The sequence below is a fragment of the Onychostoma macrolepis genome, chromosome 06 (genome assembly GCF_012432095.1).
Source record: "Onychostoma macrolepis isolate SWU-2019 chromosome 06, ASM1243209v1, whole genome shotgun sequence".
Lineage (NCBI taxonomy): Eukaryota > Metazoa > Chordata > Actinopteri > Cypriniformes > Cyprinidae > Onychostoma > Onychostoma macrolepis.
In genome coordinates, this window is record NC_081160.1 from 15077349 (window position 1) to 15092415 (window position 15067).

Genomic DNA, 15067 nt, shown 5'->3' on the forward strand with positions numbered 1-15067 from the left:
GAAATCTGTTTGTTGGAATATAAGCAGATATGCCATACTATACAGTACTATGATCCACCACTGCTTAGCAGTGCGAAAAACACTCTCTGAAACAAAACTCCGTATCCTTAAGCAGAAGATGCAAAAGCAGAGACTTCTTCTCCCTCAAGCTTCTTTTCCACAGGGAGCACCCATTTCTTCCCCACAGGGAGTGCCCAAGCATGCCTTGTTTCCACATGACACACTCGTTCATTTACTGTCCCCCCAGGGAACACCCGTGCCCACCTCCTTTCCACATGCAGGCAGCATGTGCCACCTCTTTTTTCCACAGACCACACCCGTGCCCTGTAGAAGCAAAGGAGCTTCAGTTAGTACGTCCTATCTCTTTTTTGTATGTATTTATTTTTTTTACTTATTTAGCTTTATTCAAAAAACTAAATACTGCCTTTAACTAAGCTAGTCCTATGTTTTGCAAGAAATCCTTTTATATTATATTTAAAAACGGTTGAAGTCATATGTCTTTACATTTTGCACTAATTAAAACAACATTTATCACACTCTTCAATCTGTGCTGCTGCTTTGTGCCTTTAAGCTGATTTCAACATTTAATGGGAGAGTGAGTGATGTTTCCTGAACCCTAACAAAAAAGTGTAATGTGAGCAGGACAGAGTCCCTATTTCATCTAATGTCTTTATTCAGTATTCCAAAGCAACTGATCAAAGACCATATTTTATTTTCTGACAGAAATTATTAAATTGTATTAAACCATTTAAGAGGATGATTACATAATTTGCACGTATTTATTTTTTCTTGTACATTGCGAGAAGGTTTAAAAATTACTGTATATATAAAGTGGGTCACTGAAAATAAATACATTTATTTAGTATGGAATCATGAATGTGGAAGAACAATAATACAATCATTCACACCTACATGACAGTTTTATTTATAATAGCAATCAAAAATAATAATATAGAAAAGTGAAATAGTTGTGTAATTTATACATTTAGTGGATACTTTTATTTAAAAACTGTGGTTGAATTTGATTAAACACAGAATGCCTGGCTGCTTAATGCTTTTACTAACATTAAATAATAAAGAGCAATGCGTTTGTTAGTTTTTTGTTTTTAAATCTTTGTCATTGTTTATAAAAATACAACTGTTCATTGTTAGTTTATGTTGGCACAGGTCCATTGAATCTAATTTGTTTGCAAATTAGTTGCAAATATGGTTTTAATAATGTATTAATAAATGCTGAAATTAAAATGAGCTAAGATTAATAAATTCTTTATACGTATTTTTTATTGTTAGCTAACTAATGTAGTTAACTTATTTTAACAAATAGAACCTTATTTTAAAGTGTTACCGGTAATCAAATTACAAAGCTAAGTGTGAAAGTTTTAAACATAAAATTTAATTGACATGAGTTTGATTCTGTGTGAAGATATTTATTGACCTTGTCCCAATGTTAAAATAAGCATTAAATTAATAAAATAAATTACTTTATTTGAAATGGAAATTTGCCATTTCATCTTAAAATTAGCAAGCAAGTGTATTTAATACACATTATCAATAAAATGTTTTAACTTTATACTAACTTTGCAGAACCTTCTTGTATATGAACAGAGAGAGCAAATTATGAGTTCAAGCCAGTGAGTTCCACTATTATTTATTTGCTTAGAAAATCAAAATGGTGCAGAGCTGGTTCTACCGTCTTGGATGCAGTGTTTAGGAGAAGATACAAAAAAGTGTACAATATTGAAACATCACTTTGTTTTATCATACAGGAAGATCAAAATAATGACATTCTCAAATATTTAAGCAAAATATTGTCAAAGATACAAAAAAGAATATCTCCCACTAAGACAACACTACCTGATAGAGAGGTGGAGGGGTTTAGGACTCCCATAAGACTGTGTGACAGAGAGTGCAGAGAGTAGCAAATCCAATGATACAAACAACTGACAACCCCACAGCTCGGTCTCAAAAAGACATGGCAAATCTTTTATGCTGCAAAATGGTATGTCGAAAGGCACCACACAATACAACTTACTCACAGATATTTTGCAACACACTTTTAAACACGGTCACCAAGAAACCTTAAGGCGAATGTCATGTGCAAACTTGAGAAAAATAGATTAAACACACTACTCTCTATGCAACCCCAATGTGCTTTTGTTTTTTTTCCGCTTCACCGAAGTTTGATTTGTTTCTATATCTTAGATGTATCAAATTTAAAACAATGATTGCATTAATCATTGCATTGGTTTGTTTTCACAGGCATTTCCCTGGTCCCCTCTTCAGGCGAGCTCAGAGGGAGAAGGACCCCATTATAAGTTCCTGTAGTTTTTCCGGCCTTCTCCCTCCTTAATGAAAGTCCATATGAGTGTGTTGACAATGTCGGGCTGGTCTTGTTGAAGCCAGTGACTGGCTCCAGAGATGATGTTGAGGCGGAAATGGTTTCTGATGTACAGGCGGCAGGCCTCGGCCATCTCCTGCTCCAGAAAGGCGTCTCGCTCTCCCCACAGCAGCAATACAGGAGACTTCACCTCACTCTGACTCAGTGGGAGGACACTACAGAATACAAATAATACTAAAATTAGGGCTGTCAGCTGATTCAAATTTCTCAAATGATTGCACACTGTGTTTGCTGAAAATAATAAATGTGTTTATTTTCATATTAATGAACATTATACTTTTAGTGACCTATAGTTTACAGTTAGGATTTATTTATTGTGAACTGAGCCGTTCTGAGACACTGAAAACACTGGATCGTGAGCTGCTAGCGTGTCAAAGAACACGCTGCCACGTAGTGTTGAGGAAAGTTACTTTTAAAAGTAATGCATTACAATATTGCGTTACTCCCTAAAAAAGTAACTAATTACTAAGTAAGTATTTTATGGAAGGTAATCTGTTACATTACTTTTGAGCTACTTTTAGGCAGGGCTTGCTTGTTTGTTTTTAATATAAAAAATCTTCTTTTACAAATGTAAAAGTCCTTTCACAACAAAAGTGAAAAGGAAATGTAAATTCATGTCTGTACAGTAGAGGGCGCAGCTCAAACAAATTGCATGAGGAATATGACGCAGGAGAAGAAAGTTTAATACTATTCGGCAATAACAAAAATGAAACACAAATGGGTAATTTTTGCTTAGTATGGTTGAATTGAATCATCGAAGGTCAGTAGCAAAGACATTGGTTAATAAAATGGGATTAAATACATCAATTATATTTGTCTTATTTGCATTTCAATCATGACAACTCTCTGAAGATTTTAGCATGGTGATGGATATGACAGTGTTAAAGTATTTGGTCTTGGCGGAATAGATCTTCTACGCTGCTGCTGAATTGCTGCTGCTGTAGTTGTAGATTATTGCTGCTGCTGCAAGCAAGTACAGGAACTTGCTACTGCCAATGCATACGGCGAAACAGTGCCATGAGTATTTAAGACATACTACTGCTTCACAAATAGCATATAAAATAACCCGTAGCAGTTCTATACAGGTGGAGCTGGGGAAGGTGGAGGGTTTCAGAGAAACTCTGAAAGCGCAGCAGGAATCTCAAGTGAGTGCTAGCCAGCCATATAAATGCAAGGCAGTAAGCTCATTGGCTGCATATGCAGCATGAACCAATCAGCTTGTGCCAAGTCGTTTAACTCTCTGAATATCATCAGTTATGTTAACAACCCGTCAGCCTGCTCCATCTAGAGTTTCATGACTGAACTATATATTTAATTATTGCAGGTTTGTATAATATTCTGAGTTTGCATTTTACTTTTTTATTCATTTTGAGGAATACTGAATCTGTTTTTGTGCAGGTGAGATGAGTAAATACATGTTCATATTTAGTCTAGAACTACAGTAAGCATCATGTTCATGCAGTTCACACAACGCCTCTGCACTTACTCCCAATTTCTCTCAACATGGCAACACAAGAGCTGTCCGTCAAAACATTGGAAACAAAGTAACTGGCGTTTGAAAAAGTAACTCAGATATTTCCTTCTAAATTAAAAAGTAAAGCATTACTTTACTAGTTACTTAAAAAAAAGTAATCTGATTGCATAACTCGCGTTACTTGTAATGCGTTACCCCCAACACTGCTGCCATCTTCACTCTGAAACACACTGCTTGTCAGATGATATATTTAATTAAATTGCTATCACTGCAATTTCATAATTGCACTAACTGGCAAATAACACTGTTTAATATACTAGCAAACTGACATTGCTGTTGGTGAGCGTTACTTTAGGAACCTGGTTGAGAGGCCATTTTAAAGGGTCATGAAACCCTAAAACACATTTTAATAATTTGAGTTTGATAACACTTGAGGTTTTTGTGAGTATATTTCATATTCTCTCGTGCTCCAAACATAAACCAGCCCCATGTTCGTGCAACTATCATGTCTTCTTCCAATGAAATGTGCGCGAAATGTGAAACAATGTCAAACAATGATATAGACCAAAATTTAAAAGAACAGTAAACAAAAAATAACTATGCCTTTGTTATTTCTGTTTTAAATATATTTTAATATTCATCTGTCTGTATAATGAGTGTGTTATAGGTCTGTGTTTTATTGGTTGTTTTCTCCCCTCTTCCCACCCTCTACACTCCCACTTTCCCACAGTTTTACATGCCCATTTCTGGAGTCTTTTTCAGATCTAAGGTGTGAAAGACCAGTGCTGAAACAGGGGGGTTTCATGACTCTTGAAGGCCATTTTACAATTTACATGGGTTGGAAAATACAGATATCTGAAATCAATCTTTTTCGTCTCTTTAATATTTCTCTCTGACAGCCCTAAAAACTCCAATATGAACAGACAAGTTAGTTAAACAGATGTTAGAACATGTTTAAATGTTTGGACACCCTACTCTCCTCAGTTCTGATATGGACTTATGTGTTCCTAGTCTCTGTAGAAACTGTTATGTCAGCGCCCTCCTACACACACCCACCTGGCCACCTACACTCACACACACACACACACACACACACACACACACACACACACACACACTCACGCACACACACACACACACACACACACACTCACAGTCAGCGCAGCTCTGCCCTGAGACATAATCAAAGTGTGCTTCAGGAGCAGATGGAGGGCTCAGTCATGCATGAACGTCTCACATGCTCCTAACACATGCACTCCGCAAGCAAATTAAAGCAGAGTATTTACACCAGGGTGTCCACAATTTTTTGGGGTATATAAAAAAATTAACTCAAAAGATCCATTTTGATCGTTTAGTATTCTCAGAGACACCCAGCAGTTGATTTGGTGCTGAAATGAATTCATTTTGAAAGAATATCTTTACAGCATAGGCGGTGAATTAACGGCTGTTCATGCACAGCTCAGAGAGCATGAAATCAATCTCTCTCCATCTTGACAGGGATATATGCACTTATGAATTTAGTTCTCATTTTGTCTAAGACATGATGTTATAGATTTCTTTAATGTTATGTCCATAACATTTTGAAATACATATCACTTTTTTCTTTATAAGCAATAAAACAAATCTGTTGTAAGCATTATTGCTGCAATAGCTGAAGCAAAAACATCAGCTACTTCTCAAAAAGTTGCTAAATATATAATATTAAATAAACATAAATATCCATTTAAGACACTAGAGGGCGATATTTTCTGTAAAATTAGATTTTTTGGCATTCAAGGCGCCAACAAAGCTGTATAAAAAATACACCGATTTTAAAATGAGAAACACAGGTACCTGAAGACATTTCTGAAGTAGTTGAGGGCCCCAGTGAGGGCCCCTGGCTGTGAGAGGGCATGCAGGTATGCTTCGAGGTCTTCTGTGGTGAGCCAGCGGCCCTTGCAACTGATGCCTGTGCTGCGGCTGGTAAATAGACTCTTCAGCGCCTGTAAATCCACATGAAAAAGCAGAATGAGCTTGAAGAATTCGGTTCTATTATATATTAGATATCTTTAACTAGTATGTCTAAATAAACTCATTCATTGTTAGGCACAATATACAATGTAATCAAGATGTAACTGAAGATTGCAGATGTAGTTACATGCAGGCATTTTTAAAACACGTAAACTGTATCAAATGATTAATTTAAATATAAGTACATAGTAGTTAAAGAGTGGGTTCCATAATTCAATCTGGTCACATCAAAATAGAACTAAAAAGAAAAACATTAATTTTATTCATGCTATGCAAAATAAAAAATTTTTTTTTTTTACAAAGGTAGCTGAGCAAAAACGTTGAAATATTTTACTTGTCATAAATATCCTCTTATTATTATACTAGACAACTTCATACTGGATTATTTAAATATGCTGTATTTCAACAATACTTACTATATCTGGGCAATTAAAATGCATAATATGCATAAAATAATCAGCACACAAAAACTAGTGTCTATTCAGAGCTGATTCATAATGACTAAGCGGTGTGTGCTGAAGACAGATGGATAATCTTGGCCTACTGATTCACTCTGTATTCATAACTCTTACACAAACAAATTCACATGCTGGACCCAAAAGCTGGTCAGTTATGTAAAATGATGGGTAATTAAAACAAGAGAGGATGAAGTTATCATTCCACATTGTAGTAATTTAGTATGTCTCAGTTTATACATAAGTACATTCATGTCTTTAATTCTTTACGTAGGTAACAAATGTATATACACCGTTGGTAAGATTTTTAAATGATTTTAAAAGTAGTCTCTTATACCCACCAAAGCTGCAATTATTTGATCAAAAATACAGTAAAAACAGTAATAATTTGTAATATTATTACTATGTAAAATAATGCTTTTCTATTTTAATAGATTTTAAAATGTAATTAATTCCTGTTATGGCAAAGCTGAATTTTTAGCAGCCATTGCACCAATTTTCAGAAATCATTCTAATATGCTGATTTGGAGAAACATTTATTCTTATTATCATGTGTGTTGCTTAATGTTTTTATGGAAAGATGTTAATGATTAACGAATAGGCTTTTTTACAATAAGCCTTTACTGCCACTTTTGATCAATTTCTTGCATCTTTACTGAATAAAAGTACTAATTTCTTTAAAAATGGTAGTATATTGAGTCAAGCTCACCTTGAAATCATTTATGGAGAGCATTAGCTCTGGGAAATATGGCAACTGGAAAAAGAAGTAGTAACTTGACTTGAGCATCTGACTGGGATGATGAAGGGCATAATCTGGAGAGAGAAGAGAGAAAGCAAAAGGAAACTTAACCCAACATTGTACAGTGTGGCCCCAGGGTAACAACCCCATTTGCTTCACTTTTAAGCACATGACTCACATATAAATTGGCAATAAAATGGTTAATAATGGAGGGATAAAGATTTTTTGGTCACACTACTGTACATCCTGGCAGTCGTTTTAAAATCATTTAAAATCTGGCATGACACTGTGTGGACGACACACATTTTTGCTCTGGAGAAAAGCTAACTTTATTGATTTTTCAGCCATCAAAAACATGATTCACTTTTGTTAAGGCAATAAACCTAACTGTAAAACATTTATAGTCTTATACATTATCTGCATGTTAATAAATGTGTTTGTTGCCTATAAAAAAATGTGCAACACTGGATAGGACATGGTTGCAATGATTATAGAGAACATCTACTTTCCAAATATTACGATACACACGATTTTTCCCAATCTCAGTTTTATTATCAGTGTTTGATTAATTTTTTTTTCACAGTGTTGTTTCTAGGCAACATACCTTTTTGATTTCAGTAATGAGATCCATGTTATGTAAGAAAATGGAATCAAATCATGTTTCATAACACGTGCAATAGAGGGTTAAAACTGAAGACAGCCCGTTAAGCGGAGATACATTTCAAAAGAACAAGAAAAGGAAAGGATGTTGTCGTGTACGTGTCACTCTTGTCAGGTACTGAGTGTTATTATAAGAGGGTCCTGTGTCTCTGCCAGAAGCCTGCCTGTAATTACCTCCTCCTCCAAGCTGGAGCGCGTGAGACAGATGGAGGGCAAAGCCCCATGATTCCCTGGGCCTAACCACAATATTTCATTGTGAATGATGCAGATCATACTAATGATCCCTAAAACCAAAACAGAGTCTCTGGGGCAGGCATGATAGAACAGGAAGTCTGGTTGTCAGATGTTTAGGGCACTTACCAGTGAACACACAGGGGTGAGGGCTGTTCAGCACTATGAGTTTTGTCACCATTTCAGGGTAATGAATTGCACAGAGCCATGCGATGATGCCACCCCAGTCATGCCCCACGAGAAAACATCTGTTGTATCCTGAGGAGAGGATCAGAAGGAGGAAGCTGGCATGTTTGTGTTTGTTGTGCTGTGTATGCATGCTACATAATTAATAGGGAAAGTGAGAGACAAGACAGTAAAATTGTAGCAAAAACAGAGGGAATAGGATCGAGAAATGACGCAAGCCAAACTCAAACTCATATTTTCCAAATAAGCACCATAGCACAATCTGTCTAACCACTATAGGCCACCGTTCCAACCGTTTTTTGTGTCCCTATTATGGGTTATGAAAGGTTCATATTTTGGTTTTGGGAGTCCCCAACAACAGGTTGACATGCATGCAAGGTCAAAAAAACACTTTCATTTTCTTATAATATGCATTTATTTTTACCTTATTTGCTCAACGACTCCCAAACGATTCGCTTAACGATTAATTTTTCCAAACCCCTTCTTTGCGTGATTGATCCGATTGGTCGATTTCAATTAAAGCAGCTGCAGTGCTGCTTTGTATACAGGCGTTACCGGGGAAACAGATATTTTTAACGCTCCAACAGTGGCACCTAGTGGCAAAGCATGTATTTGCATTTTCATTAAGACCAACGCAAAAATCAAGTTTTCCCAGGTCTGCCCGCGCAACAAGTGGGCGGGCAATATGCTAATGTTTCATGTTGACGTCAACATGAAACGGCTTGGGATTCGTAGTTTAGAGTCGACTCTTTCGTTTGAGAGACAATAACTTTATACACTGTGCACTTTTAGATTTAAAACTTTGCAGGATGTTTTCATTCACTTAGAGCTGTGTTACACACTGCATGAAAGGTAATTTGAAAAAATCCATAATAGGGGCACTTTAAAAGCCGCCAGTTGATGATCACGTTATTTTACATATGCAGCTGCTTACATATGCAATCATTTGTTTTTCACTGTTTTGATCCAGACATTCAGTAATTTTTCAGATGTGAAGGAAAGCCGGAACATGGAAAGCCGAAAAATTTCATCTCGTAAATAATGGAAAATTCTGTCAATGGCAGGGAGGAGTTAAGGTAAAATGTTGACCTTTAATTCGCATATGACATGCGAAAAAAAAAGAGAAAAGAAATTCGTTCTCACTTTTTATGAAATTGTTTACTCGTATTAGTTCAAACACAGCCATGTTTTAACTACATTAAAATGAGGGAATTAATAAGTACGATGTAGCCACTATTTACCTAAAACAAATTATTAAAACACAAATTACTTTTTTCCCGTCATGTGCACAGTGCCATAATTTTCCATTTAAATGTCAGAATTTTTAATTCACATTCAACATTAAGTTTGAAGTTGGAACTGTGGCATAGTAGTTAGACACATTTGGACAATACAAGTTTGAGTTTGGCTTGCGTCATTTTCCAATCCTATTAATAAACTAATTATTAATTCATGGCCACTTTATCTTGTTTATCTTGTACATGCATATCATGTTCAGGGCACCATACAAAATCAATAAAATAATATAAAATATGATACAGAAAGCCACTTAAGTAAACTTCGAAATCAGAACTGTTTCTGTTTAATCCCAAGTATTAATTTTATTCAACAATAACAGAAAATAATTATATTATGTTGAGCCTTGCATTTTACTGCACAATAACTACTGTTTACACTGTGGTTTTAGTTTAGTCTTCTTTTGCAATAGTAATATCATGCTGCAGTTCATTTAGTGTCATGTCAAGGACTGACTCAGGATGAATGACACCATTGCTGTGAGCCAGGGTGGAAGTTTCCACCGTCTGCAATAGAGTGATTCCAATGTCAAGGAACTGAGACCCTGGAGCAAGACATCGTCATGAATCCTAATAATGTGTCATTGACGGCCTGTCACAATACACCGCCAGCCGCTTACACACATGCCACTCTGTGCAAGCAGGCAGATGAGTTTAACTACGACATGATATACAGTGTTCATCTACACTTGTCCTTGAGTCACATTGTAGCATAGCTCAACTAGTGACTGTGTCGCATTTGAAATCTAGAGGCAGACAATTAGACTTCATTTTAAGCAGCCTAAACTGACAATACAAATCTAAAAAGCCAAGGGCATCTGTGAATGGGTCACCTTCACATTACAGACTATTGGGAAGAGTGCTACATTAGCATTCACCACTACAACAGCCTTATCAAAACCTCTAGACAGGCTGGAATGTGAAATGGAAATAGGGCTGAGATAATGGAGGCAGTCTGTTCTTACCCAGATACTCCACAATGTCCTTGATGTCAGCGACAAGGTAGTCCAGTCTGTAGCTCTCAGTGGAGGAGGGCAGGTCAGACTCCCCGTAGCCTCGCATGTCCACAGCAACAACACGAAACTCGCTCTTAAATTCCCTCAGCTGGTGACGCCAGGAGAACCTGGCAAAAACAAAGGGTTGATCTCTGATAAAGATTTCAAATGAATTGTACAGGTTACACATGAACACATTTTTGTTCAATTTAGATCAACTCACTTATACATTGTTTTTTTTTTTTTGGTTACACTTTATTTTAAGGTGTCCTTGTTACAGTGTAATTATACATTTAAGTACTGAGTAATATTAATTACCTTTATATACTTACTATATGGTTAGGGTTAGGACTAGGTTTTGGCTTAGGGTTACTTACATGTAATTATGCATAATTTATTGTTATTATAATAGTAAGTACATGTAACGTGTTAACAAGGACACCTTAAAATAAAGTCTTACCTTTTTTTCTTTTATTCCTAAGACGGTATAGAGTCCATGGAAAAGTAAATAGAATGAAAGAATGAAGGAATCACAAGTATTTGATTGAACTGACAGTCATAGTTTCATATTTCTATTCAGTTTTATACACTGTGATTCAAAAGTTTGGGGTCAAGTTAGATTTTTTTTATTCAGCAAGGATGCACTAAATTGGGCAAAAGTTACAGTAAATACATTTATAATGTTACAAAACATTTCGAATTCAAATAAATGCTGTTCTTTTGAACTTTCTATTCATTAAAGGATCCTAAAATGTATAAAGGTCAAGGAGTTAATATTCTCCAAATATAAAATACATTTTTTTTTCGTAATGTAAATATAGCTATTTTATGGGGTCCCACAAGACCTTAAAGACCTTGTGAAAGGTAAGAATTCATTGGACTGACAAAATTTAGACACCGGAATGGATGATTTCTGCCTTTTTTATCTATAATAATCATACAAATTAGAATGATTTGTAATGAAATATATTTTGGCAAAATCAGATTGTGCCACTGGTTAGCGCTTTAACTGAAAAGGCAAAACAAGTTTTATGGAGTACCCAATGGTTTGACATAAAATTTAGTTGAACTGTATTAGTAAACTCTACCACAGTGGTAGCATTCCCTAATTAAAGAATGAGAAGAAAGAGAGAGAAAGAAAGTTGAAGACAAGCAGAAGGAAGCCTAATATGATTCTGATGAGTCAGTGCAGCAGAGGTTCTAAGGACCCAAACCCAATATGTTAGAATATAGATGAGCATTAAATTAGCACACACACACACACACACGCACACATTTCTCTATTGCTCAGCAGTGAGAGAAATCTTTGACTTGCACTTTTTGAATGCACCAAACTAAAGTGGAGCAGAAGCCAGAAGAAAAGGGTGTCCTCCAGGTCTCCTCTACTCGTCCAAGAGTTCATCACTGATTCTGGAGCAGTAGATTGGCCAGTGAAGCGGAAAGGAGCCATGCCACATTAATTAGGCACAGTCCTGTCCTGATCGCAGTTCTGCAGTCTGGCAGCTCACTAAAACGACAGCTTCACTGGTCCCAAGACAGTCCGAATGTCACGACACTCCATATCACATTTCAGAACTGTATAATACATTACACAGCCCGTTTTGCATTTCATAACAATAATACACACATCTCTGACTCTGACTGAAGAGTTGTGTTGATAGGGAAGGTTTGAGTCTCAAATATTATCTATGACTCCATGTGTATAATGTGGACTGATTCCACAACAACATATTTCCGATCTGTTCCTGGCAGCATCCCAGTAGAGAAGTGTTTCCCTTGTGTGTGCGAATGTGTTTGAGTCTCACCAAAACTCAGGGAATCCATGCAGAAACAGCATAAGTGGCTTTCCTCGTTCTCCAGCAGCAACATAGTGAAATCTGAGTCCAGACTCCTAAAACCATACAGAGAACAGAAGCAGTTATTCTTCACCATAAACAGAGGATATGATAAAAGCAGTGCGTTCTCTTTAATCACACGGGCCTGTCCATCCTGATGTAAAATCCATTCTCACATCACTCTCTGCTTGTTAGAGCTATAAAATGCACCAGAGAGAGGGAGTCGTGTCCGCAGGCTTCAGTTAATATTAAAGCCATATCTTCCATTGACATTTATGGGAAAATTCATACCCTGTTCAATGACAGCCTGCATCAAATTACACGTGATAGTATCCTCGGGTTGTCTGGCTATTTCGAGAACATTGTTTGCAATGCAAAATTTTCCTTTTGAATACAAACAAGTTGTGGGTGCGGAAAGCATCTCACCTCAAAAAATATATGATCAAATGTAATGTTTTTCACTAGGCATGAAAAGATGAGTTTGTTTATTTCCTCAAGGTCACTTGCTATTTTACTTTCAGATACAGATCACAGTTGATGCCAGAGTTGATGCAGTTGCAGAGACTTTTACAATATTTTTCTTTAGAAACATTTGTATATCCCACGTTACAAAACAGTTATATACTCAGGAACAAAACTTAAAGTGGCTGTTTTCAAGTCTTAGACTTCAAAGGATGCTACAATTTTAGAAAAAGTGCAGATTCACCTAATGTTTAAACGTTGCATGTATATACACATCACATCTATATTGAGACTGCCTAAGCTGTTTTCAGCACCACTCAAGTGGACAGCGAAGTCCAGGCAATGACTATAATTTTGTGGGAAACTCATCACTCTGCTGTCTGCTGCAGGACATTGCTCAGTTGATGCTCAGCCCCATGGGAAAGAAAAATCACAAATGAGATCTCTTTAAAGTTTAAAGAGGTAGTTCCCTTAAGAAAAAAACATAGCTCACCCAAACATGAAAATCGTATTACCCTCATGTTGTTTCATATCTGTATGACTTTCTTTCTTCTGCTGAACACAAAGCAAGAAATAAAATAAAAAAATGCTGGCAAGCAAAAGGTGTGAGTTACTGCTGACTTCCATTCCTCCAAAAAACAAAAACAAACACTGAGACATTTCCTTAAATATCTTTAGGGCTTTCCCATTCCTATAAAGCATTGTGCTATGCAAGGTCATGCGTTCAATTCCCAGGGAAAGCAATATAAGTTGCTTTGAATAAAAACATCTGCCAAAAGCATAAATGTAAATCTTCTTTTACAGAAAGCAAGAAAGAACGTTTGGAATGACACGAGGATGGGTAAAATTATGACAGAATTTTCATTTTGGGTGATCTATCCATTTCATTTTTCTCTTAGACACCAATGAGGCTAAAAGGAGTTCAAATTGATAGCCTACTTTTACTTGGTCTTCTGCTTCTAACACCAAGTGATTTAATGCATCTCATCATCAATCTCAACATTGTCCTCAACACTATGGAAAACTGTGCTCAGGTTTGGCAAGATAACATCTCAATGCACTAAAATTAGTCATCAAATTCTTTCAAGATGACATTAGGCTATGTGAGCTACCCGCATTTATGTTTATAGTCACGCAGCAATCGCCTCGTTTGTTTCTCCCAAGGAATCTGAGAGAAACATCTGATGCAAAGTTCATATTTCAAAGAAAAAAAAATGAAAGAGCAACATCTGAGCGTTAAAAAGCAAAGTTATTTTTAAGTAGCCTATACATGCTTTCAAATGTCAACCATCCATCCATCTTCCACCGATCTCTTACCTTGATTCTAACATAACAGTGGGTTCCCAAGGACGTGTCATTCAGGCACGCAGGGGGTGTCTCACGAACCGTCCACTGAAACGTTGTTGACGGTCTAAGGATGATATTCCAGCCAAGTTTGAGCAGTGCTACGCCCGTGCATAGCGCGCAGTATCCATAGATGAGAGACCAGTATCCCATAACTCTGATCTTCAGCGTCAGCCCGACTGTCAACAACAGCAAGTTATGAAGCAGTCTTGCCATCTTTACATTACTGCGGGAATACGCTTGTTGATCGCGGCTTTTATTGATTTGTTTACTCAGCTGACTGTGTTTCAAAAACGACGCGCATCTTAATACGTTAGTCCTGTCGCGCAGTCAACGAGCGCATCCTGACCGGGGAGGATCCGACCCTCATCCCTGTGTAGATGCTACGGAGTCACAGAAGAGATGCTCAGTCCCAAAGGTGTTCGCACCTCGGACTGAACCATTACACCCCATCTACACTGATACAACTAGAAGGCTCCCTCCCATTATAGTCCAGGCAGCTGTCTGGGCCCACCTCGTACTCGCAGACCGTCCACGCGCATACTTCTGGACTCTCGCGAACGCTGCCGGTAATAACGGGCAGAAGAAACTGCGTCGATCACGGGGGAGCTCGGGTTTCTGTCGCGATCGCAGTGTAACGTTAGATGAGGTGTAGCTGTTATTGGATATTTTACCCTGGATATAACAATAAAATATACTGTGCCTCGCAGTGCATTAAAATAAAGATTTTCTGAGACCAGTGAGACCTTAAGCTCCGCCTAGAGCATATTAGATATTCATAATGTACAGATTTACTAACTCATACCTGGGGAACATAAGTTATCGTTATTGACACGATTGCAGCTCGATAATTATTTAAAGAAATAGTAGCCTATGGAACCTAATATTACGAGGGTGCGTAGCCCATATATAGGTGTCACTTAACATTGATTTTGAAATTTCTCAACTACCTATTTCAAAAATTAATATAGGCTACCAACGTT

At 36.9% G+C, this 15067-nt stretch overlaps 1 protein-coding gene across 1 annotated transcript; it reads right to left on the reverse strand.

The window, feature by feature from the left end:
- Positions 1 to 1643: 1643 nt before the first annotated feature.
- ephx4 (epoxide hydrolase 4) lies at positions 1644 to 14785 on the reverse strand. Its single transcript, XM_058777841.1, has 7 exons — positions 14058 to 14785; positions 12249 to 12334; positions 10414 to 10571; positions 8097 to 8225; positions 7047 to 7150; positions 5706 to 5854; positions 1644 to 2553 (listed from the first exon to the last, which is right to left on the reverse strand). The coding sequence occupies exons 1-7, from the start codon at positions 14298 to 14300 to the stop codon at positions 2310 to 2312; spliced, it is 1113 nt and encodes a 370-aa protein (XP_058633824.1). The 5' UTR covers positions 14301 to 14785; the 3' UTR covers positions 1644 to 2309.
- Between the last annotated feature and the right edge of the window lie 282 nt (positions 14786 to 15067).